Source organism: Heloderma suspectum, chromosome 11 (assembly GCF_057233095.1).
Source record: "Heloderma suspectum isolate Gila_16-S chromosome 11, 16-S_ref, whole genome shotgun sequence".
NCBI classification, from domain to species: Eukaryota; Metazoa; Chordata; class Lepidosauria; order Squamata; family Helodermatidae; genus Heloderma; species Heloderma suspectum.
In genome coordinates this window covers 12,349,575-12,375,517 of record NC_139468.1, presented here as the reverse complement: position 1 = coordinate 12,375,517, position 25,943 = coordinate 12,349,575, and the positions used below count along the sequence as shown (strand labels likewise).

The 25,943-nt window shown below is 48.5% G+C and overlaps 1 protein-coding gene across 1 annotated transcript; it reads right to left on the bottom strand.

The window, feature by feature from the left end:
* Window positions 1-3,192: 3,192 nt before the first annotated feature.
* On the bottom strand, window positions 3,193-6,707 carry ISLR2 (immunoglobulin superfamily containing leucine rich repeat 2). The gene has a single exon (XM_084816407.1). The coding sequence runs from the start codon at window positions 6,705-6,707 to the stop codon at window positions 4,608-4,610; it is 2,100 nt and encodes a 699-aa protein (XP_084672533.1). The 3' UTR covers window positions 3,193-4,607.
* Between the last annotated feature and the right edge of the window lie 19,236 nt (window positions 6,708-25,943).

The window sequence follows — 25,943 nt, the reverse complement described above, 5'->3', positions numbered from 1 at the left end:
TGGGGGCTGGTGGCTCCGATGTCAGTGGGGTGGTGAATCCACTCCGGATTTCAGTCAGAACCAGTTAGACCAGTCTAAAGGAGCTATCCAAGGTGCTCTGGAAAGCTCCTTTATTCTGACTAGGTCTGACTGAAACCCAGAGCGGATTCACCGCCCCCACTGACATCTGAGCCAACAGCCTCCACTATGTGTGGCATTTATAGATACCTTTAGAGATCTGACTCTGGCTGCTTCTAATATGGTGATTTTCTTATTCAGATGTTTCTCCAGTTCAAAGAAAAGCATGATGTATGCTTGCTGAGATGCTCTCACATCTATTTTGCTGTGTCTGCAAACACAGCCAAAAATAGGCACAGGGTTTTGTTACACATTACAGTGTTATATTCTCTTTCCTCCACCACCACCACCTCTATTTGGAAGTAATAAGGAAGTAGGAATAGAGTCAGTGTGGTGTAGTGGTCAGATTGTTGGAATGGGACTCGGGAGACCCAGGTTCTAGTCCCCACTCTGCCATAAAGCTCACTGAGTGACTTTGGGCCAGTCACCGACTCCCAACGTAGCCTACCTTGCAGGGTTGTTGTGAGGATAAAATGGAGAGAAGGAAGGCAGGCTATGAATGTGATAGAGAGAGAGAGAGAGAGAGAGAGAGAGAGAGAGAGAGAGAGAGAGAGACAGACAGACAGACAATGCAGCCATGTGCCCCCCAAAATGCCCAAATGCACTATGATCTTGCCATCATCAGTTTTACTGCATAAGACTGCAATCCTATGTTTGCTTACCTGGGAGTAAGCCACACACACACATACAGATTGAACACAATGGGCCAAAACAGACATGAATTTAAATCTATGTCTAGCAACTGTGTCTTTTGTTCATTTTTACCCTAGAGTAGTAGTTGCAGGGTCCCTGTCCAGATTTTAACCCCAACCCCACAGACAGGTTCTGAACAGAAATGCACCCTTTGCTCCTACTCTAGAGTAAAAATGGGGGGAAGATGTAGCTGGTAAACACAAATGTAAAGTAATGTCTGTTTTGGCTCTAACTTCCACATAAGCAGACGTAAGATTGTGTTGCATGTTTTCCTGAGGCCCTCTTCACATATTTGGTTTTCCTGCACCCAGAAGCAGTTCTGTGACTGAAGAAGCATCATGGAACTTGCATGTGCATGGCCATTGCATGTACATGCATTCCATTGCATGTACACATACATAGCCATTGGTGTTCCAACCACATGATTGTGTAAGTGCAGAATATGCCCTTTTTGCAATCGTCTTGCACAGTGATCTCCTCGTGGAGTTTTCTTTTTAGGTGTGGATGTGCTTTCTGGGAACAAAAAACGGGAGGTCTGGCAGGGTTATGAGGGATCCAACAGTGCACAGCACTTCATCTCCTCAATGTGCAGCAGGTTGTATATGTGCCCACAGTGTAAGCACATGTTCTTTTATTGAGAGGTATATCCTAACCTGCACACCCTCAACCTGCACACCACACTTCTTTTTATTGCTTCCTATGTTCCAAAGAGTGAGAGTCCCTGGTTCCTGGTCTAAGTTCCCTTGGCTGATATTAAAACTTGCACACACAATGCATGTTCTATACACATCGTTACGCATTGCATAGATCTACACCAGTGCGCAAAACATGTGCCATGCCTCTGTGAGGACAGGAAACTCTTCACTGCAGAATACACGTGGTAATAATGCCTTTCTCTGCTCTCGGACTTGATGACTCCCTTGCACTAGAGTGCTGAAGTCATTTTTAATTAGAGTTTAAGGTGGCAGAATAAAGGCGCAGAATGGTAGGCGGCAGTAATGCAACCGAAACTCTCCCTACGACCTGAGTTCGATCCCAGCAGAAGCTGGGTCCTGGGTAGCCGGCTCAGGTCGACTCAGCCTTCCATCCTTCTGAGGTCGGTAAAATGAGTACCCAGCTTGCTGGGGGAAAGGTAGTCACGACTGGGGAAGGCAATGGCAAACCGCCCCGCTATAGCCTGCCATGAAAACGCCAGCGAAAGCGGCGTCCCTCTAGGAGTCAGCAATGACTCGGTGCTTGCACAGGAGGAACCTTTCCTTTCCCACTCCCAAACATTTATTTTGTATCTAGTCCGAGCAGGATTCAGAAGCACTAGAAAATCATGCCAAACCAGGTGGGTGGGGAAACAACAGGACATATATGGGGCAACAATGGTTTTCTCTCGATCATCCAGGTCCCAGAAAGAACAGGCAAATCTTGTCTCCATTGTCTACATCTCAGCGACAGCTACTTCATTGCGGAGAATAATAAAACATAACATTCTCTCTCTCTCTCTCTCTCTCTCTCTCTCTCTCCTCCTTTGACTATTTTTTCCCACCATCAATTGTTGATCTTGCACCTCTCTCCTCATTCCACCCCCATTCCCAAAACAGTCCATTGAGATTAAGACAAGCTCATTCATAACAATCCAGTTGCCAAGTTGGTTTGGTTTGGTTTGGTTAAAACCGGTGAGCACAAGTGTGAATCTGATGGCAGATGGACACTAATTCATAGGGACAAAACAGACATTACTTTAAATGTAGATCAAGTAGCTATGCCTTTTTTCTCCCCATTTTTACTCTGGAGTAAAAATGCAAGGAGCCCAATCCAGATCTTAAAAGCCCCCCTACTCCCTATGTGAAGGTTCCAATCAGGATTGGGACCCCTGCACCTGCTCTAGAGTTTAAAAGGGGGAAGCCATAGATATTGGATATGCATTTAAAGTAATGTCTTTTTTGGCCCAGAAATGGGAGAACTGTTCCAATATAATCTAATAAGAATTATGTCTGGGGGGGGGGGGATAGAAAGGATGTGGATGCATCATAGAGGATCCCATCTCATTTAAAGAGGAAGCAAATGGTGTATTAATACTGTGGGGAGAACTCTGAATATATTTAATACTGTGGGGAAAACTCTGAACACACACACACACACACACAATTTCTGCAGCATAACACGTTTAATTTTCAAAGTAGAAGCAGTATCTAGATATTCCATTTCATCCTGACCTCAGTCAGGATCAAAAATGCTAAAAGGATTCTGGACTCTGGAGGGATTTGCTTCTGGGTTTTTCATTCAAACTGGAATCTAATTCTGTTTTCACATTCAAACTCTGAACCCTTAAGAAAATACCCTTTGTAATTGTTTTCCAGTACTACAAATAAGAATCCCAAAGTCCACTTTTCAAATCTGTTTTTATTGACTTTTCACATAAAGAACCGTGGTATAGAAGGCTATTATTGTTCAGCCTGTTTCTTTTCAGGGTTGCATTTGAAAATTATAAACGACTATATATTACCAGTATTAGTGTCAGTATTGTTTCTCCCTGCCCTGGAGAAAATTGTGCTGACTTCTAGTTGAGGTTTGGTTGCATTTTTAATTAGTATTAGTATTATTAGTATTAGTATTATTATTTTACTTAACAGAAGCAAAATCATAAGGATAATTCAAAGGAAACCACAGATGCACCCGATGCAAAGATATTTAAATTGTTTCCACTCTCAAGTCAACAGCAAAACCGACCGATCCTTCATTTATTTATTTATTTATTTATTTTTCCTTTGAACATCACAGAATCACATCAAGGGCAAATGACGTTTCTCTATGCAAACTACTCTACCGCATAAACATTTAGGAAATACTGGTCTTCGCGAGTGACGTGCCTCAGGCAAGGGCTGGAAGGGACAACAAAGACCAGAAAACTGGACTCTTCCCATCCTCTCAGCCTCTTCCTCAACTGAATGCATCCATGAAAGGTCCAAAGTCACGCACAGACATACACACACATCTCGTTTTTCTACAGCACAATTCCATTATTTAACATTGTATATAGGGCACAGGTGGCCTGATGGTTGGACATCGGTGGATCTGGCTGCGTGCCTGGCACCGATCCTGACTTCAGTGACCTCCTCACGATAAGCTCCAGTCCCCCCACACCCTCTCTGGGGTGGGAAGAAAGGCAGCGCGTCTGCTGGCATGGCGGGGAAATGAGGATTGGGAGCTGTCCAGCAACAGAAACCTCCTGAAATGAAACTGACACACCCTTCGGAAAGGAAACGGGTTCTCTAGCCTGCGGATTGGAGCCCACAACTTTTAAGGCATATTTTTCCCCTTTGATTTTGTTTAAGTCCATATAATCAATCGCTCCTATTTCAATTTTAGAGAACAGAAATTAGACCAACAAAAATGGGTTGGGAGGGGGGGGAGACACGTTGCCTTTTGGATTAGGGGTGGACTGGTTTGAAACCGTTACAACTATGGTGCATATAATATAAAATAGAGGCTTTTAAAGTTTGGGGGACATGAATTTCTCCAGGTGACACTGTTCAAACACAGACTCGTTCTTTGCCTAAATATCTGGGGCACCTCTGATACCAAGGAGGGAGAGAGAACCCTAAAACAACAACCGCTAACAAAGCCAGCGCGCGCGGGGATCTGAACGTTCTCCGTTTTGGAGACGTCCCTTTTTTTCCCCCTTGCAGTAGCAACCTTGGAAGGCTGTAGGTGCTCAGCCAGCGATGCCCCAGCCCGGATAGCATTTTCCTCGGATTGTGCAAGGCGTGCCATGCCTCGGAACTCCGGGAGTGCCCGAGGAAGGCTCAACGAGGCGGTTGCTTGTAGTTGCCGTTGATCTCTTGGGAGATCGTCACAGCCTCGGCTCCGAGAGGGAGCCGATCGCTGTACTCAGAGCCCACTTCAAACTCCTCGGGGTTGGTTTTGGACTGAGATTCAGGGATGGAGCTGGCTGCCATGCTCTCGTCTCGTTCCAGCGGCCCTCCCCCGGCCACCCCCCTCCCCTCCTCCTCGTCCTCCCCTCCCTCCTCCTCCACCTCCCCTTCCTCCATCTCACTGGGGTCATAATTCTTCTCCGACTCCAGGTAGGAAGCCCTGGGATCGAAGTCGGCCGCCATGTGCTTCTCCATCTGGTCAGGATTCTGGGTTCTCATGATGAGCTTGTAGGTCTTGCCCTGGTACTTGGAGAGGAGGTGGCAACAGGTGGCCCCCAGCAACGGGATGGTGGCCAGCCCCAGCAGGAAGACGCTCACCACCACGATGATGATGAGAGAAGGGATCTCCTTCTTGGTGGTGAAGACGACCTGCACTTGGCAGCCCTCCCCGATGTAGGTCATGCAGACCGAGTAGTTGGTGCCGGGGCTCAGGCCTTGGAACCAATAGGAGTTCACCCCTTCCTCGATCTGGGACCACTGGACCAAGGAGTGGCCCCGTCGGCTCTCCTCGCACAGGTAGAGCCTCCTCAGGTGCACCTTCTCTGGTTGGGTGTAGAAGGGCGTGATCTGTACCTTGGCCTCCCTCTCGGAGACATCCAGGGCAATCACACCCAGGTCGAAGCTGTGAGGCTTGAGGTCGGAGCTCTGGTTGAAGGCATGGTTGGAGATGTACTGGGTGACCTCGCTGGAGCCGCATTTCTTCTCAAAGCGAGGCGGCTTGAATGGTGCACTCGCAGCACCGCTGCCGTTCCTGGGGGGCCCCACTGGTGCATAGTAATTCCGGGGCGTCGGTCTCATTGGGAGGCCCTTGATCCTTTGATCGGGTTTCATGATGCTGTTCTTGGAGGCCTTGCTGTCGGGCTTCCAATCTTCCGGCTGGCCTTTGGGGTTGCCCAGTGGGCTGGTGGGGTCCTTCGGGGGGTCGGCCACAACCACGTTGACTGAGGTCTGGTTGCTGCCCACCTCGTTGGTGGCCAAGCACGTGTAGGTGCCTTCCTCTTTCTTGCTCAGGTGGGGGATCACCAGGGTGCCATTGCTAAAGGCCCGGAACCTGTCCTGCTCTCCTCCTGGGGAGCTCTCTGAGGGGAGGTGATTGCCGTCTCTTCCCACCCCTTGGATATCCAGAGTTTGGCCAGACGTCTGGACCCTCCAGCTGACCACAGGCTGGGGAAGACCCTCGGCATTGCAATGCAAGGTGAGCGCGAACCCGTAGAAGAGCTGGGTGTGTTCCAGGTTGGGGTGGTAGGTCAGCTGCACAGTAGGGGGCGTGCAGTGCAAGTAAGGGATCTTGGCCAAGGAGAGCCCCTTCCAGGGCTCCGGAGAGGTGCAGGTGATGGAGTCCTTCTCCGGGATGGAGATCAAGGTGTTCTCCGTCCAGTTTCTCAGCCACATGAGCCGGCAGGTGCAGTTGAAGGGGTTGTTGTAGATCTGCAGGTGGGACAGGGAGGTGAGGGGCTCGAAGGTGCCCTCGGCCACGTCCGCGAAGCGGTTGTTGTTGATGCGGAGGGAGCGCAGGTCGCGCAGGGTGTGGAAGGCCTGCCCTGGCAGGTGCGCCATGCGGTTGTTGTTCATCTTGAGCAGCTGCAGGGCGCTGAGGTTGCGCAGGTCCCCCCAGGGGAAGTCCACGATCTGGTTGTGGCTGACGTCCAGGTTCTTCAGCTGCACCAGGATGGCCAAGGTGCCCTCCTCGATGGCACCGATCTGGTTGTGGGCCAGCCACAGCGAGTTCACCTGCGTCACCTCCACGAAGGAGCCCCGGCGCAGCGCCGCGATCTTGTTGGCCGACAGGCTCAGCGTGGTCACGTTCGACGGCAGCCCGGCCGGCACCGTCTGCAGGTCCTTGTAGGCGCAGTCGGCGAACTGCTGCGCGTACTTGTCCACGCAGGCGCACGGCTCCGGGCAGCCGCGGCTCGGCGCCCACAAGGAGGCGGCCGCCACCAGCCACAGGGGCAGCTGCCCCAGTGGCAGCATCCTGGCCCTGACGGGGGAGAGGCGGGGAGAGAGGGGGAGAGAAGCACCAGCGACGGTTAGACGGGGACTGAGCCAGGTCCAGCATCCCCATCCCCGCCTGGGCGAGGCGCCCCGTCCCGCGGAAACATGCCCCAGGCCCCCCGGGGACTTCGAGGTGGGAATCTGCCCTGGACCCGCAGCCCACCCAGAGCGGGCCAGAGACGCGCCCTGTCCTGCGCTCGGATCTCGCTCCGTCCCTTTCGCAGTCTCCCCTGCATTCGTCGCCTTTCTTTTCCTTCCGTCCGTCCGTCTTCTTCTTCCTTTCCCCCTGTGATATTTCCTTCTTTTCTCTTTTGCTCTCATGCACCTGCACTGCAGTCCTGCACACGTTTACTCAGGAGTAAATCCCATTGCTCTCAGTGGGGCTTGCTCCCTAGTAAGCCAGCAGGGCTTGTGGCTTCCGGCTCTAGGTGTGGCAGAAAAGTCAATACGGAATAGAGGCCCTGAGCGAGGAAAGCAGCATTTCATCCATCGGGCTGCCTCTTTCTTTCTTTCTTTCCCTCCCCTCCACCCCCAAATCCACCCCTCCATCTCGCCTTCCTGGAATTCTCCCCCTCCCACCCCCCACTCCCCAAATGCTCCTGACAGACCCAGAAGCGAGAGAGATGTGCAAACCCAAGCGGGGGGGGGGGGCGTTATACAGATGACACTAGACAACTCGATCTAGCGGTATGGTTAAGTAGTTTCAGGCTCTGGGTTTAACGGTTTGACTGCGGGTCCCGTCTCTTTCCATGGTCCTCATCACTTCACTCGTTCCCAGGGGCGGTCAGCCAGCCCTGCTGCGTCTGGGGACCCTCCTGTCCATCCCACTCGGGGGGGGGGGCTGGACGACTGCCCCACAGTCCTACCCTCCCTGCACCACCGACTCTTATCTCGCGTCTCCCTTTCGGTGTTAAACTGGCAAATTCCACCTGGGGAGGCTTCCCGGAGAGGAGGGAGGCAGCGATCCCGTGTTCTCGGGCCCCAGCAGTACTCCTGCTCCCTCGGATCTGCCCCTTTCTTACGCCCTCTCCCCGCCCCCCCCCCCCAGAGTCCCCCATTCCGGCGAGCCGCCACCCCGGCGCTTCCTTTCGCCTTTGCGCGCGCCCGCCCGCGGAGCCCGGCGCTCGTCGGGTCCTTCGCGGCGCTCGTCCTTCCCCTCAGGGCACGCCCGCTGGTCTGCCGACGGGGCGAAGGGGCTTCCTCCCGCCCGCCGTCTCCCGCAGCCAGCCAGCTCGCCCAGCCCAGCCGCTTCCCCCGCTGCCTGGATCCCCGCGAAGATACTCGACGGCGGACCTGCCTCGGGCGCCACCTCCGCGCCCACAGGTTGCCCCGCCTCGCCCACCGACCCAACCGAGTCCCAACGTGCGACCCTCCTCGGATTCCTCCACCCGGGGGGCTCAAGCCAGCCCCCGCCAGCCCCCCGCTCACCGTTTCACCGTGGGCTCCAAGAGGGGCTCTTTAGGGGGGCAGAGTCACCGAGAGGGACCCCCGGACCGGGCGAAGCCTGCACAGCTCCAGGCATGGAAGCGGGGAGTCCATCAAGCCCCCAGCCCAGCCCAGGCCAGCCCAGCGAGCGGGACCTCGGCGGGGCGCCTCCTTACTCCGGGCTGGCCCTCCTCGCCCTCGCAAGGGGAGCCGGCGCGCGTGCCTGGCGCTGGATTTGCCCGACGACCCGCGACGCCCGCAGCTGACGCGCCCTTCCCTGCCCTAGTCCAGCCTTGCTCTCGCTCGCTCTCTTTCCTCGCCCCACCGCCTCAATTCCAACCCACTTCAAAGGGGGGGAAGATCGCCGTCCATTTACTGGGAGAGCTGGAGAGCCCGAGCGCGCACCCGAGGCGCCCGGGGACGCGCAAAGCGTGTCCCACTTCCTCCTGTTCCTTCGGTGGGTGTGGACGTGCAGCGCCCCCTCCCCAGCTGAAGACCATGCAATATTTATCGCATCGATATGTCTCCAAGCGTCACCCCCCACCCCCCTTCGCCCAACCCACCCCCGCAGTAGCCCAGCCAGGGGGGTGGGCGAGAGATGATGAAGATGATGATGATGAAGAAGATTACTACTAGTAATACTAGTACTAATACTAATACTAGTAGTAGATGTAGCAGTAATAGTTGTATGTGAGGCTCTAGTTGAAAGCAAATAGCTTGGAAGCAGATTCCAACCCCAGAGGGAGTTTTGGAAGAGATCTAGGATAGTAACCAGCACAATCGATCCACACAACTCTGCCCCCCCCCCGAGTTATTGCCCCCTCTCCTCAGTCACCTTCCTCCACTCCCTTCTTTCTTCCTACACGATTTTCACCTAAACTCAGCGCAGCAAAATACATCCATTCTTTTATTGCCAGAACTGGAAGTTCTGCGTTCATTTTCTCCCTGCTCTGGAAAAAAGAAAAAGAAAAGCCCAATCTCTCTTTCCAGTTAAATGCTGCAGGCATTTTCAGCATCTACAACCGGGGCAGATCCAAAAAAAACACAAATCTGTGCTGGTCCATGAGAAGAAGAAAAAATCCAAGATCCACAGTCCTTTAGTAGGACTGATCAAAATGGCACAAAGATGTGCAAGCTTTCTGGTTCACCGGAACTCTTCTTCGGGCTAGGTGGTACAAAAAGCAGGGGACTGGGGTGGGGGGGACAGGGCAGAGACCTCTCCCCACCCCAAACCAGCTTCTGAACTACTAGAGGCAACTGCCAGGCTGATTTTCAGATGCCTTTACTCATGACAAGAGGCACGGGTGCTGGAAGGGGGCTTTTGTTGGAAGAGGGAGCTGGCCATCCCAGTCCAAGGTACTTATACATTAAGCACACCGAGACTTATCTTTCCTCTTCTGCAAAATCACCACTGACAACAGCAAAAATGGAAATAATTTGCCTCCTCCTACCTTTTTAGAGCTGGGGTAGGGGGAATGGTTTTCTGTCAGAGGCTTGATTCCTTTAGGGCAGGGGTGTTGAATCTCTTTCGGCCCAACATTCAAGTTCAATTCTGAAGAAGGGCTGGGTGGGCCACATTCCAGTGGTGGGCGGGGCCAAGGCAAAAGGGGGTGGGGCCAGATTACCAGAAAGAACACCAAAAAGTACCAACATATTTGAGCTTAAAGCTCTTTCTGCCCAGTAACTACGCCTCAGAGAGGCATTTCAACCTTTTAGAATGAAGGGGGGAAATGTGCAAACACCAGCAAACCACCAAACCATTGGCGTTAGGGGGGAGGGGGTGGAGCCAGGGCAAGGGGTCATGGCCATCTGGGGAACCCTGGAGGGCTGGACTGGGATCCCAGGCAGACTGGATTTAGCCTGCAGGCCTGAAAGCCAGCAACCCTGCTTTCTGGATGGGGTAGGCAGTCTGGTCCCATCCAGATGTTTTGGCCTTCAACTCCCATAACCTTTGACAATTGGCCATGCAGTCTGGGGAGGATGGGAGTTGTAGTCCAACATATCCAGAGTGCACCAGCTGTGGGTGGAGCCAAAGCCAAAAGTGAGTGGGGCCACCCCTTCTTCCTCTCTGTCCTTCTCATTGACACCCCTTCTTTCCTTCTCTCTCTTTATCTCTGTGTCTGTCTCTCATTGACACCCCTTCTTTCCTTCTCTCTCTCATTGGCACCCCCTTTTTCCTTCTCTTTGTCTCTCATTGACACCTCCTTCTTCCTTCTCTTTTTCTCTGCCTCTCTCTGTCTCTGTCTCTCTCTCTCTCATTGACACCCTCTTCTTTCCTTCTCTTTCTCATTGACACCCCTTCTTTCTCTCTCTCATCGACATACCCTTCTTTCCTACTCTCTCCCCCTCCTTCCTCTCCATCCAATGGGCTTCAGAGGGAAAGACGACTCTTGCAAGAGATCTGAAATGATTGATCACAGAGGGCTTTTGAAATTAGGCTGAGGGCTGCAGATTGCAGCCCACATTACTTTAAAGCAGGGGTGGGCAATACCAAACCTACTTACTTGGGAGCAAGCCCCATTGAACTCAGTGGGGCTTGCTTCCAAATACACATACACAGGATTGCTCTGTTACAAGACAAGTGTGAAAATAGGAAGAAATGGCTATCTCAAGCAGAGAGTTTTGGGACACTTTGAGAGTTTATTTTATTCTTAAGTCCCTTTTAAAAAGCGGGGGAGAGACTGTGCCCTTCAGCCAGTAGGGGTCCCCTCCCCTAACCAGCACATGGCTTTGAAGTCCATACAGTTTGAAGCCAGAGAAGATTAGCCAGTGGAAGGACAGAGTTATATGCCTGCCTTCTCCCCCTGGTGTGGGGCAGCTCCCTTCAGGGGAATGTGGAGTGGACAGACACCCCCCCCCCAAAGGGCTGTAGGGATGCACCATGGCAGGGGCTGTGCCTGGGGGTGCCAGCAGGCCGCAATGTGTCCAACTCTGACAGCTGCGTGAGTTTGCTTCAAGGCTGTGCTGTGTCACACTAAAGGCTGTTCCAGTCCGTGTGAAGCTGGGTCCATTTGCTAGTAAGGAACAAAGGGTACATCAGAACCACAGGTCAAGCTGGGAGGCAGGGTCAAGAAGCAAGCCAGGACCAAGGAGTCAGCCAGGAGGCAGGAAGAATAATGAATACAGAAACACACCAAAGGTCTTATTACTCACTCAAGGAGCAGCGGGAACAAGGAGCCCTGTTATCTCCTTCCTGCCAGGAGAGCCCAATAGCCTTACAGAGAAGCCTCGACCTGCAATTCAGCGGTGCACCATGTGAGGGAGACCCACGATACACACAGACCCACCAATTCCATCCTGACCTATAGGGGTCTCTGCTCATCACTGTGTCTTGCAGCTTGCCGGACCAGCTATCCATCTGCACTGGCATGACTTACCTATGAGTCCAGCATCATAATGCTTTGTCTGAGCTTATATGGTCTGAACATGCTCAAATCCATGGCCATAAAGGGTGCAAGGGAAAGCTGGCTGGGGATGGAGCTCTGAGCAGCCTATTCTAGCACCCTATAACGATCACCACCAAGAAGAGTCATCCTCGTATTTTGCAGTCAGAGAGCAACGGATGTTCTCCATCTGGCTCGGAAGCCAAGTTAAGCTAACGCAGCCTTCCCCCATCTAGTGTTCTCTGGATGTATTGGAATGCAACTCCCATCATCCCCATATGCAGCTTTAGCTCTGAGGTCAAATAGTACTGACTTACCCTACAGCAGGGATAGGCAACCTTTTTGGGCTGTGAGCACATCGGGCAATTTGACCAATTTCCCCGGGCACCACAACAAAACGGCTGCCATGGGGGGCATGGCAAAAGACAAGTAACCTGCCCCAAAGACTGAGAACAAGGCAGAGCTGGGCTCTGAGCTTCAGCACACTAAACAGCTCTTTTGATTACGCACAGGTTTCAGCACCAACAGAAACCTATTTCACAGCAATCCCAGCTGCTGAAAGAAAAAGTGTAAAAAAAAATTAAGTGGGAGGGGTACGTCATCTTGGCAGGTACCAAGAAAGGTGTGCAGGGGTGGATTGGTGCCTGCAGGCACCATGTTACCTACCCCTGCCTCACAGGATCATTTTAAGGATGACAACTAGAGAATTTGAAAGTGTTATACATATGTTCAACATCACCACCATGCGGAGGAGGAAGAGGAGGGGTATTGCTGCTACTATACTATTACAAATAGGCCTTCAACAGAATGTTGCAATGTATCCTAACCTTGCTTTGGACAGCATGCCTCCTTGGTTCCTTGCAACATCCCTAAACCGTAGTAATTGCTGGAACCCAGCTGTTTGGGACTAAAGCCCAGCTGTGGAAACAGGAGTTAGCTAATACAACATCCCACATCCCCATCTAATGGAAGAAGACAAGAAGGTAAACAACTCAAGTGAAAGATTTAAAAATGGATTCAATTAATATTTCATAGTTTATAGCCCATAAGGACATAAGAAGAGCTGTGCTGGATCAGACCAAAGACCCAACCAGTCCAGCATTCTGTTCCCACAGTGGCCAACCAGAAGTCAGTGGGAAGCCCACAAGCAGGACATGAGCACAACAGCACATGTTGCTAGGACATGTTTCCTAGCAACTGGTATTCAAAGGCCTCCAATACTGGAGGTAATATAAAGCCATCATGACTAGTAGCCATTGGTAGCCCTCCATAAATTTGTCTAATTCCGTTTTATAGCCATCCAAGTTGGTGACCATCACTACACCTTGTGGACCACCAAAGCGTTATCCAAAAAGCACACTCGAACCCCAAATGTTCAGGATCCCAACCACTCCATTCAGTTCCAACTTTCTGTCTCCTCCCCACTTCCACCAGTCAGCATTGAATGGTCACTGAGCATACCCAGTCCTCAATGAGTTTTTTTAGGTGGCTTCACCCTTCGCCCTTTTCCTAAATACCTTTTTCCCCTTAAAGATTGTTTGTACTTCTGCAAACCTTTGGGTTTCCCCACACCTGCTGGTACCTCCCTCTTCTGCATGGGTGGTGCTGTTTTGGTTACATAAGCAACAGCACTTGCTGCCTGAACATCGGAAATATAGAGAATGGTCAAACCACTTTGCTCAGTTGTACCAAAATTGCCTGGCTTTCTCCTGGGTCTCTGCTGTTCTTCTCTCTTGCTTCCTATGATTCTGTTTTGACATAATGACAGTCCTTATATACAGTAGTAATCTTTCTCCACCATTTAACATAATGTTTGGCATATAAAATGGTATTAGTATATTAAAAACAATTGTAAATTAGGCTTAGAACATAAAGAGTCATTACCTCTGGTTGACCTGAGAATACTGTTTGAGGGCAGGGCTGTGATTTTTTTTAGGAAAGCAAGGAGATTTGGGGCCAAAACAGAGGGAAAACATGACAAGAGGTCAACTGTCGGAAGCATATATGGTCAAAACACATTCCTGAGGTTTGGCAACTTGGAAAACTTGGAAAAGACCTACATCAGTGTTATGGCAAAGAGGATGCCCAATCAGGAATCAACAGCTCGAAGTATCATCTGGCATAGACCAAATATGGGGGAGATCTACATCACTTGCTACACAGACCAAGGGGGAAAACAAGGCAAGAGATAAGAGAAGACCAGAAGAAGGAAGATCAAACCAGAACAGAACAGAACAGACTCCATTTTCCCCAACTCCTTGAACCATTGTCACAGTGATTGACTGTGTAGCCACCTTCAGACCCAATCTGCACAGATTGGTATTAGATTAATTAAGCCAAGAACTATGCTAAGTGAAGAGAATCTTCACTGCCTGAGAACTGGATTATCTGTAAGGGATCTTGAGAGTAAATAAAGGAATCATCGTATAGTTTTAAGGTGTGATGTGTTCATTGATTGGGTGCTCCGGTAGAAAATTGAACAGGAGGTCCTGCTAACTTCCCTGAAACAATGTTCTGTACAGCTCAGGGGTGTAGAAGGAATGTGGATAACCACCAGCTAACTTCTGGTGGGTTATCTAGAACCAGGTGGTGACTAGGCTGATTTGGGGGGAAAGAATGCTGGACACCTGATCTCATCCAGCAAGGTACATGATATTCATCATATTCGGGTTCTCTGAAACAAGATAATTACACCTTCAGGCAGGGGTGTCCAACCTCTTTCAGCCTGGGGGCCAAATTCCATTTCAGAGAAACTCTTTGAGGCCACATTCCACTGGTGGGTGGGGCCAAAGGAAAAAGGGGTGTGGACAGAGGGGAAAGAGGCAGAGCTGAATGCCAAAAATACCAGTATATTTCAACTTGAAGCTTTTGCTGACTGTAACTAAGTCTTAGGAGAGGTATTTTGAGCTTCCTGAATGGAGAAAAACTACACAAAGGCCAGAAAACCATCAAACTATTGGTGTTTGGGGAAAGGGTGGGGCCAGGGAACAGAGCATGATCTTAAGGGAAACCCCAGAGGGCTGGATTGGGGCCCCAAATTGGCCAGATTTGGCCCCCGGACCTGAAGTTCTGTAGCCCTGATCTAGTCCAATATTTCCTACTCTGGCAGCAATGAGGAAATACAGAAAAGGCATGGAGGGGAATGCAGTGGAATACCTTAGTAAAGAGCATAGCTGGCTGGCTGGCTAAAACCCTGAACAGGCTGCAACATTTTGTTGCGGTCACACTTATGTATTTTTTTTATCTCTCTTTTTCATGCTGGATTTGAACAGATTATCCTGAGATTTATTTTTAAAGACTGCCCAATCACCACCCATTTGGGACAGCCATATCTGCAAACCTTCAGCTTCTCTGCAGTTCTCCCCAATGTAAGCAAAATGTGTCAGATTATACAGGGAAATAAACTCCAGTTGGGCATTAGCAGAAGGGGTTTGATGAGAAACGTAATCCAGTTAAGTACTTTATTGGCCTCCCTGAGCTAACTTTGTAGACAATTTTCATCCTTGTATCCAGCCCCACTGAAATCGTATGGCATAAATTAACGCAAAACTCTTCCCCTTTGGCTTTAATTTTTTTAATTATTTCTTTGAGGGAGGGGGGTAGAAATCGATTTTCATAAATGCACTGAATTTATGCCCTCTGAACAAAACTCTGCCACAGGCTCTTGCAGAGGGTTATTTTTATGAATGGTTTAAATTAAGCAATACATTATTAATAATACTGAAGCAGGCACGGTGGTTATTATGTGCCATTTCAGGAGATTAATTCAAAGCGGCAAAGCTATTTAATGCTCCCACAACAAAGTAACTGTTATTTCACAGGCAATTTGAAATGCTTGCCTGTTTCTCACTGAGATCAACTGGACAAACCAACCAACCAACCAACCAACCAAAAATGAAATAAAATAAGTCTTTATATGGCCACAGGGCTCTCCAGATGTCTTTAATGGTGTCCATTATAAATGCAGTTTCAACAACATCTCCAATTCCTGCATTCAGATCTCATACACATGTTAGCTTGCATTGGTCCATTTAGCACCACATGTCTTTGGGCCAGTCATAGACTCTGAGCCCAACCTACCTCACAGGGTTGTTGTTGTGATGATAAAATGGAGAGGAGGAGGATTATGTACGCTGTATTGGGTTCCTTAAGGAGGAAGAAAGGTAGGATATAAATGTGATTAATTAATTAATACACAGATGTTTCCTAGGACTTCATAGGCTAATTCAGCTGTCCCTAACCTATCTCTGCTTCAGATCTTGGGCATGATAGATCAATGGCATGACTCAGTACAAGACATCTTCATAAGTTCAGTGCGTGTTCCAGATGGGTGCCACCTCTTCGCATTTGATGGTGTTCATTGTGGCAAATGAGTAAAGCAGGGATGGGGAACTTCCAGCTCGTGGGCCAAATCTGGCCCTCTGTTCCCCAGATGGCTACGCCCCTTTCCTGGCCCCACCTTCTTTCCCCCAACTGTCAGTCATTTGGTGGTTTCCCTGCTTTTGTGTGCTTTTTTCCCATTCTTAGAGGTTGAAATGTCTCTCATAAGGCTTAGTTACTGGCTTTAAGCTAAAATATGCCATTAGAGCTTTAAGCTTTAAGCTAAAATATGCCATTGTTTGGGGCATTTTTGGTGTTTTGGATCCTATCGCTTTTAGCTTTGACCCTGCCTCCTTTGCCTTCGGCCCCACTGGAATACAGCCTCCGAGACCTTCTCCAAAATTTATTTTATTTTATTTATTACATTTCTATACTGCCCCATAGCCAAAGCTGTCTGAGTGGTTTTACAAACATTAAAACATTAGAATACAATATACCAAGTTAAAAGCCATTTACGTAAAAGCACCCAGACAATATACACAAACAACCTATAATTAAAAGCAACTTTGAACTAAAAACAGTTTAACAATGAATCCAACAATAAAAACAACACAGCTCAAAAACAACACAGCTCAAAACAGTATACAACAGTCATCGGCACAAGGAACAAGCATTCTAAAAAGGGAAGGCCCACCGGAATAACAGAGTCTTTAATTCCCGCTTAAAGACCTTCAGAGAGGTCAGCAGGCGCATTCAACAGGCAGGTTATTCCACAACTGAGGGGCCAAAGCCTGAGGGAACCAAAGGCTGGGAATTTGGTTCTCAGGCTGAAATAAGTTCTCCATCCCTGGAATAAGGTATGAACTAGCCTTGGATGTAAGGATGTCCCAGAGGTGGGGAAAAGTGAGTGCAGGAACCATTCGTAGGTATGCAAACTGGTACAGGGAGAGTAGTCTCCATTGGTTTCAGAAGAGTTTCATGGATTGAAACTAGCCTTCCCCAACCTGTTGCCTTCCAGAGGTGTTGGACTACAACTCCCATCAGCCCCAGCCAGCCTCTAAAGGGCCCTTTGCCAAGGGCCCCCTCAAACATGGAAGAGGCCCTACACCATATGCCTTCTTGTTCTCTCATATTTACAGAGTTGAGCTGCTTCCCGTGTTACACATTTCCTGCGTATATGTCAGCTTCTGTTTAGGAATTGGCATAATTCCTACATGTGAATTACAATATATGGATGCTGTTGGCTGACTGTTGGTGGGGGGGAGCGACAGAAAACTGAGGGGAGGGGGAATGGGATGGCTCGAAACCTGAACTGGAAACATTCCATGCAACAACATTTTGTTGCAGATGACACGTGTCCCAACTGATTTCAACATTCCAACCAATTTCAGCCTGATTTCAGCTAGATCAGGGGTGCAGAACTTCTTTCAGCCCGAGGGCCAAATTCTGTTTCACATCCAGTGGTGGGTGGGGCTGAATTCGAAAGTGGCAAGGCCAAAATGCCAGCATATTTGAGCTTCAAGCACTTCCTGCCAGTAACTCAACCTTTGGAGAGGCATTTCAACCTTTTAGAAGGGGGGGGCTGCACAAAATTTGGAAAACCACCCAATGAGGGGTGGAGGCAATGGAAGAGGGCATGGCCAACTGGGAAACCTTGGAGAGCCAGATTAGGACACTGGGAGGGGCCAGAGTTGGCCCACAGATTTAAGTTCTGCACCGCTGAGCTAGATAAAGGTCTACAGCCGGTGCCCCAGGAATGTCTGCACTGCAAAGCAGGACTTTGAACTGAGCTGTGGGACCTTCCTCTGAGTAAAACACACATCAGACCAGGAATCCCGCGTCCCTGGATTTCCCACTATCTCTTTCTGGCTTTTCTCACTGACCTTGCTAGATCGAAAATAAGATATTGGGAATTATTCTTGTCGGGGCAGGATTGAAAGGATGGCTTTTTAATTCCATCTTGGAAATCCTAGCCCTGGATTAAGAGAAACTCTTGGGACAAAGATCCCCCTCACCAAAGCACTTATCTGCGATGGCAGCCAACCGCTTGGAAGCAGCTGATTGTTTCGCAGAGGGCTGCAGTTCCAGATTAGCCCTTCCTTGCATGCCAACATCCTCCACTTCTCCTCATGGTCGCTGTTGTTATGATTATTGGAAACACATGGCACTATGTGCTATTCCAGCCTTCCCCAACCTGGTGCCCTCCGGACCACAACTCCCATCATCCCAGCTATGCTAGCGGGTGATGGGAGTTATAGTCCAATCCCTCCAGGCTACAACTCCCATCAGTCTTAGCTTTGCTGGCTGGGGTGATGGGAGTTGCAGTCCAATCCTTCCAGACTACAACTCCCATCATTCCCAGCTATGCTAGCTGGAGTGATGGGAGTTATAGCCCAACACATCCAGAGAGCACCAGATTGGGGAAGGATATGTTATTCTACCTGTCTCTGCAGAACTGATGGGCCAGAAATTGCTTATTCTTCCATTCTCCCCACCCCTCACCCCCGAATACCTGCTCAGACCTACTTTGGTTTCGATTTATTACACACACACACACACACACAATATAATCAGCCCTGGTAATACTGAGCTGTCCCCTTTCAGCAATTGGTCTTAGGTTTTTTAAGACATCTTGGAGAAATGCATTGGCTCTGGTGGACACCCGGCATCCCTGCCTCCTCCTAGCAAGCAGGTACCGGCAAGGTTGGCGCCCCCTTGTGGTTTCCATGGAGCAATAACATCACATCGATAGAGCCAACCAAGCCTCTCTCGGGGCAGATGTTATTGCAGCTGGATAATGCAAGAAATCATGGTGGTGATTCATCTCAGCAGTGTAGCATCAGAGGGCTGGATCCATGCAAGACTGCAGCTCCCGTTCCACGTAGGTATGGGAGATAAATCTCTCCCCTTCCCTGGCTGGGGGTGATGGGAGTTGTAGTCTAACAAATCTAGAGAGATCCAGCATGGGAAAGGCTGATGTATGCCAAGTGGCTAAACGGTGACAGAGGCATGCATTTATCTCAAGAGATCTCACAACAAACCTGTGAAGCAGGCCAGTGTGGCAGCTTCAAAAGGAGGAAGATGTTTTAATTATTTGTTTGTTTGTTTGTTTGTTTCATTTTTATACCGCCCAATAGCCGTGGCTCCCTGGGCAGTTCACAAAATTAAAAGCACAAAAATACAACAGAAAATGTTAGTCACAGATGCAAACAAGGTACCCCCCACAAAGGCTCTGGGATGCTTACAGAGTGCCATCCCTGCCCCCAGCAAAAACAACAAACAAACAAAAACCCACATTGTCATCTGCACATTCATTGCAACCACTTTGTGATGCAAGGAAGAATCATGTTCTACCTATCATGGTTATGTATTTACAGTTTATTATTTAGGTCAGAGGTGGGGAACCTCAAGCCCAGGGCCCAAATCTCCCCCCCCCCCGCCCGATTGAAATCCAGGCCTCCTCAGGTTCCCCACATGACCACGCCTGCTTCCCCTGGCCACACCCCCTTTCCTCTGACCACAGATTGTTTAGCGCTTTCCCGGCTATTGCCCAGTTCTTTTCTCCCATTCTAAAAGGCTGAAATGCCTCTCTCCTAATGTTTAGTTCCTGGCAGTTAGAGCTTTAAGCTAAAATATACTGGTCTTTTTGTCCCCACAGCTTTTGCCTTAACCCACCCACCACTGGAATGGAGAGCCCTGGAGTGCTTCTCCAAAATGGAATTCAGCCCACCAGTTGAAAGAGGTTCAACACCCCTGTTGTAGCTGCTTACCGCACACATCCAGTCACTTACCTCAGTATAGCACCATTGCCTCTGTGGTTAATCCCAAATCTGTCCCAATCTGTGTTTTAAAAACCCCCAAACCCTATGTTCTCACTTCTGCCTGCTTGGCCCACTTTCCTGCTTCCTTTGCCCTTTGCATTTTCCTGCTCCCACATTCCAGCTTCCATTGACGCACAGTTTGTGGCTCAATAAGACCATATCAACACATGGAACACTGTTATTCAGAGCGGAGAGCCAAATGGGCTGCGTGACAGGACGCGGCTGTGTCTTTGGCCATGTCCCAGTGACGCTTCACAGTACATCTCAAGAACTTTTCCCAGGTCAGGCACAATCTCTCCTCTCTAGCAGCTGAATTGCGTTCAAATCTTCGGACGATTCCTTTCGAGATGCTCCCGTTTGCATTACTAGAGATGGGATGGAATTTCTCGGAAAAGAGTTTTCTGAGCAATATCCCCAGAATTGCCCTTTTTAGGCTTCCCCTGAACTCCTGGAGGATTTCAGCCCCCGCCTCCCCCCTCCCCAGGGAATCACAGAGTTGGAAGGGGCCATTTAGGCCAATGAGTCTAACCCCCTGCTCAGTGCAGGAATCCACTTTACAGCATCTCTGACAGATGGCGGTCCAGTCTCTGCTGGAATATCTCCAGCGACTGAGAGCCCATCACCTCCCTAGGCAATTGGTTCCATTGTCTGACTGCTCTGACCATTAGGATGTTTTTCCTGATGTTCAGTCAAAATCTGCCTTCCTGCAACTTCAGCCCATTATTTCGTGCCCTACAGAATATTCAGCAAAATCACACCATCACCCCTCCATTTCTGCTGCCTAGGAATAAAATGGAGAACTGTGGCACAGCTGTGGATCCATTTCATATCATTTAATATTATATTAACGTTGTCAAAGGAAGCAATTAGCTTAACTCCTATGCCTTCGTCTTCTTCTCTCACCCCATGGCGTCCTTCATCCACCAGCACAAACAAACAATATAGTTTCATTTAGTATTAATTAATTGATCCAAAATTTCTCAGAAGAAAATTTTCAGAGAAAATTATTTTACAGGGTCCCCCCACCCCCCAAACTGTTGGAGAGCTTTCAAAGGGTCTGCAACAAACCCAGAAACCAGCTCTGTCCCCATCTCTACTCTAACAACACTTCTATTAGACCTAACAAAGCCAGCCACACTTGTGTAACAGATCTTCAAGCTGCCATTGTGGAGCAAAAGAAGCAAAAGGGAGATTAGAGCCAGGAATGAGAAATCTGAAGTCATCAGCCGGTTTGATTCTGTCTCTGGAAGCTTTAATTGGGATTCTGGATTTTAATCACACTACATGTGATAATTGGCTCACCTACTGCCTCGATGTTTGTTATCAGCAACAGCTGCTCAATAAATGACCACTGTTCATAATGTGATTGTCACCATCAGTACTTTCTGCACTGAATTTCCTTCTGCCCACATTGTTTACAATTCTCCCCACTTGTACTGTATAAAAAATCCCAAAATTCACCATGAAACTCCATGAATTTGATGAAGCAGACTGTAGTCCACGAAAGCTTATGCCAAAATAAATTTCTTAAGACTTTAAGGTGCCAGGAGACTCTTCTTCCCTCTGGAAATTCTTGTACAAGAGCGACATCTACTGCCTAACTCCAAGAGGACCCTTTTAAACAGGAATCCACCATTGGCAATTTCTTCCTGCAGCACAAAGAGATGCAGAAAAAGAACTGACTCCTCACTTTCAACCAGGGCTTTGGGAGAAACCAAGACTGGGCAACCGGCAACCCTCCACCTGATCTCAAAAGTTCCCTGCAAGAGACCAGTTCAGACCAGTGGCAAGAGCAATCTTCCCCTCCCACCGCACCCCGCTGGTTTGGGAGGAAGACAGACAAAAAGAGGTGGTCCCATCCACTGATTGCCCCCCCCCCGCCACCACCACCACCCTTACTTCAGACAGGCCCTCAACAGAGAAAAGGTTTTCTGCTGCTGCTTTACACATCTAACAGAGACCTCCTGACCCCGAGAGCTCACCATTCATTCAGGTGTCCCAAAACAATTCTAATGCCCGTCTCCTCACCACCACCACCGGCCCTCACCCCATGTTTTCCTGCTTTAAAACAACCTCCTATGATTGTTTTATTCTGGTGAGCATTTTTTACTCAAAGCCATCAATGGTCAGTTTTGAGTCTGCCTTTCCTGATACAATTTTATGATGAGGCTGTTTTTACAGCTTTTTTGTATACTTTGTTTCACTGCTGGGAACGGTTTTTAATGTTGTTGCAATTTATTATTTATTTGGAAGATGTCTTGAATTCTATCTCATCACTGAGAGGCAGGGCATAAAGAAATAAACAAACAAATTCTTCCAAGAATGGGTTTTTCCAATCCTAAAGACCCATTGGAAGGGCAGCCAGATGGGGAACGGGAGAGGAGTCCTGTAACTTTACAAGTTGCGGAGAAGAGAGAATTTCTGGAGATGTACCTTTTCTTGCGCCTTACAGCTGAGACAAGCTACCCTTGTTATAATCCCCAATTCTATACCAGTTCCAGTAACTGTATTTTTTTATTTATTTTTTATTTACTGTACTTAAAACTCCTGATAACTGAAGTTCTCTGGGCGCTGTACAATATATTAAAAACATAAAATACAAACGAGTGCAGAATAAAAATGAGCGCAAAATAAAACCAAGAATAAAGAGCAGCAACGAATAAAACCACTCCCTCACATAAAACCAAATTAAAATCAGCATTTTAATAAAAGTACTTTATATATATATATATATATATATATATATATATATATATATATATATATATATATATTTAAAATGCCTGGGAGGATTAAAAGGTCTGACTCCGAAAAGGTCATAATGCAGGTGCCATGGGAACATCTCACAAATGGGATACCACCATCTTATCCATAGTTCTTTTGCTTGACCTACACATGCAGCAGATGTGAGCAAAGATGGGGGCTGTAAGACTGTGGGCTGTACCATTTCATGCCGCAGTTGACAGATCATGTTCTGTGATGGTGTAAAAGCTTTAGAAGACAAAAACTAAGGAAGCGCAACTCGCATCGACATTGCTATATTATTGGCCCCAGGTGAAGACATCCTTGTTTGCCCAGGCAATTTTAAATTAGTTTTATCAATTCTGCCTCCAGCATTATGGTTTTGTTGCCTCTTAGTTTGATGTCATAGGAAAGATGTGCATTAATTTCAAAGACTTTTCTATGTCAGCTTTGATTCCATTGGTCGATTTGCTAAACGTTGCCTTGAACGTCTGGAAAGGCAGCGTCTCAAGGATGGCAAATAACCAAGTCAAGAATACAGGTTTACTGGGGAAGGGCTAGGAAAGAGACAGGAAATGACCACGTGGTGGTGGCTTCTTAGGTTGAACCTGAGAGCAAATTGGCTCTAGAAAAATGAAATGCTCTGCTGGATCAGACAAAAGGCACATCAAGTCCAGCTTCTCCTTTCCTACAGTGGCCAACCAGAAGCCTGAGGAAGCCCACAAGATGGCATGATGGGCACAACCTCCCTCCTCTATTGTCCTCCCAACCCCAGCATGCTGCTGCTGACACTGGAGAGTCCATCTAGCCAGCATGAGTAACAGCCTCCTCCATGAACTGATCTACTCTCCCTTCAAAACTATCAAAGGCAGTGGCAATCACCACAACTTCCGGAGGTGAATTCCATAAAATTCACTGTGCACTGGAATTCAGACTGGCACCACTGCCTTCGTGCTCTGATTGTGCCCTTCCCAGAAGCATCTAGTTGAGCATGGTGGGAAAATAGGATGTTGGACTAGATGGACGGTTGGCCTAGGCACGTTCAAGGATTTTTAGTACTTTCAAAGCGAACGGAGCCAGTCTACAGATTGGAATGCAATAAGCATTTGGTTTTTGCACTTTTTACAAGACAGTTCCCATCTTATATCAAAATATGTATAAAATGAGTATAAAATGTGTATTTTATGGTACAAATACATGTTTTAGGGTAAAATGCATATTTCATTTAAGATTTTGTTTTCAATAGCACATTAATTTTTGTGTGTGTGTTAATGCTTTAATTGAAGATCGATACAGAAACAGGACAGGATGGACTTCTAAATAAATACATGCAAAACTGAGATGGACTCAAAATGGGCGAGTCCATCAGTCCATCTTTGAAGATAGGGACAACATTAGTCCTCCTCCAGTCATCTGGCACTTCACCCGTCCTCCATGATTTCTCAAAGACTGTGGTTCTGAAAGTTCTTCTGCCAGTTCGATGATGATGGTGATGATTTATTACATTTCTATACCATAGCTGGAGCTCTCTGGGCAGTTTACAAAGATTAAAACATTAAAAAAATACAATATACTGAGATTAAAAACCATTTACATAAAAAACACATGATTTGTGTTTTCCACAGACAATATACACAAAAGAAACATACATCTAAAACAACTTCAAACAAACAATCTCAAAAACAAACAACCATAACCATAAGACATTCCAGGATCAATCAAACCCTTATTATATGCTGCCAAATGCCTGGGAGAAGAGGAAGGTCTTAACCTGGTGCCAAAAAGATAACAATGTTGGCACAGGTGGGCCTCATCAGGGAGATCATTCCACACGCTGGGAGCCACCAATGAAAAGGCCCTCTCCCTTGTCACCATCTTCTGAGTTTCCCTTGGTGTAGGCAGCCGGAGGAGGGCCTAAGATGTTGAGCTTAGTATACAGGTAGGTTCGTGTCGGAAAGGTGCTCTGTCAGGTATTGTGGTCCCAAGCGAGAGAGATGTGCAAACCCAAGCGGGGGGGGGGGGCGTTATACAGATGACACTAGACAACTCGATCTAGCGGTATGGTTATGTAATTTGGGGCGCTCGGTTTAATGGTTTTACAGTGGGTCCCAGGACGGAGCAGATCTATTAAAAGTATGGACAGGGACGTACCCTTCCAGCCCCACCTTGCTTACTGGAGTAGATCCTGTTCCTCATCTCCTTGCCATCAATCTTTCTAGCACAGCACACCATTCCCTGACTGCTGCCCCGCTTCCTTACTTATTTCCAGTCTGTCTGCCATCACAGCTGCCTTCAGCAAGCCAAGTGTACTTGCCTGCTAGGCCCAAATCCTTCCTTTTAAAAAATGGCCAATTTCCAGGAGGGTGGCCAAAGGAAACTGTCCTCAGAACCATCAAAGAGCTGGCCAGCACACTCTCTCTCTCTCAAGCGGAGGAGGGCCCCACCTCCTCCAAGGCTTTGTAATGGGCGGCACTGTTAGCGACCTGCTTGCATTCAACCAATTCACCCCTGAATCAGATGACCAAGTCCTATGAATCGGATTGGTGGGAGATTCAGGGCAGATCAAAGGAAGTCCTTCTTCACACAGCGCATAGTTAAACTATGGAATTCGCTACCACAGGACGTAGTGATGGCCACCAATTTGGATGGCTTTAAAAGGCAGTTGGACAAATTCCTAGAGGAGAAGGCCAGCAATGGCTACTAGTCCAGATGGCTATGTGCTACCTCCAGTACCAGAGGCAGTGAGCTGGGGACCACGAGTGGGAGGGTGCTGTTGCACCCTGCTTGTGGGTTCCTGGTCGACAGCTGGTTGGCCACTGTGTGAAGAGAATGCTGGACTAGATGGACCCTTGGACTGATCCAGCAGGGCTCTCCTTATGTTCTTCAGGCCGATGACGAAGGGCGAAAATCCTACGCACAGCCAACATAGACTGCCTAGTGAGGGAGAACCAGCCACCGTGAGGGAGAGGAGCTGAGCTGAGTAGCTTGGGTGGTCAGAAACCTCTCCCAAGAGCAGCAGCTGATATTGTTTGAAGACCGGAGAAAGTGGGGGAAGAGAGAGGACCCACAGAAGCAGCAGTTTGTTTTTTTAAACTCCAATGACAAGAAGGAGGACTTAGGTCAGAAGCCAACCTGCTAGGCACCACTCAATATGGTTCCTTCCCAGAGGGGCGGGGAAGGGGGGAGATTGAGCGGGTTGCTCCAAAAGAAGTAATGCGGTCACTTTACTTTGGCTGTGTTTACATCCAGGCAAAGGTATAGCCCTGTTTCATTGTGGCAGTTTGCCGTTTTCTTTCTTCCCCGCCTTTCTAAGTTTTTTTCGTTTTCCATCAAGGGAGGGACATTCAGAAACCCTGTCTATACATGGAGCTTTCCGTTTCCTGCTATTGTTGCCACCACACTGGGAATGGAACTGTTTAGCTCAGCTGAGCTCATCCAGCAGGAGTGGGGAGGGGATCTACTGGCCTCTTTTTCCCCTGGAGAGTGGCTTGTTTTGCTTCACCAGTTTATTTTCCTCCACCATC

Excerpts from the sequence above, each read along its gene's own strand:
- ISLR2 (XM_084816407.1), bottom strand. The coding sequence starts at position 6,707 with ATGCTGCCACTGGGGCAGCTGCCCCTGTGGCTGGTGGCGGCCGCCTCC.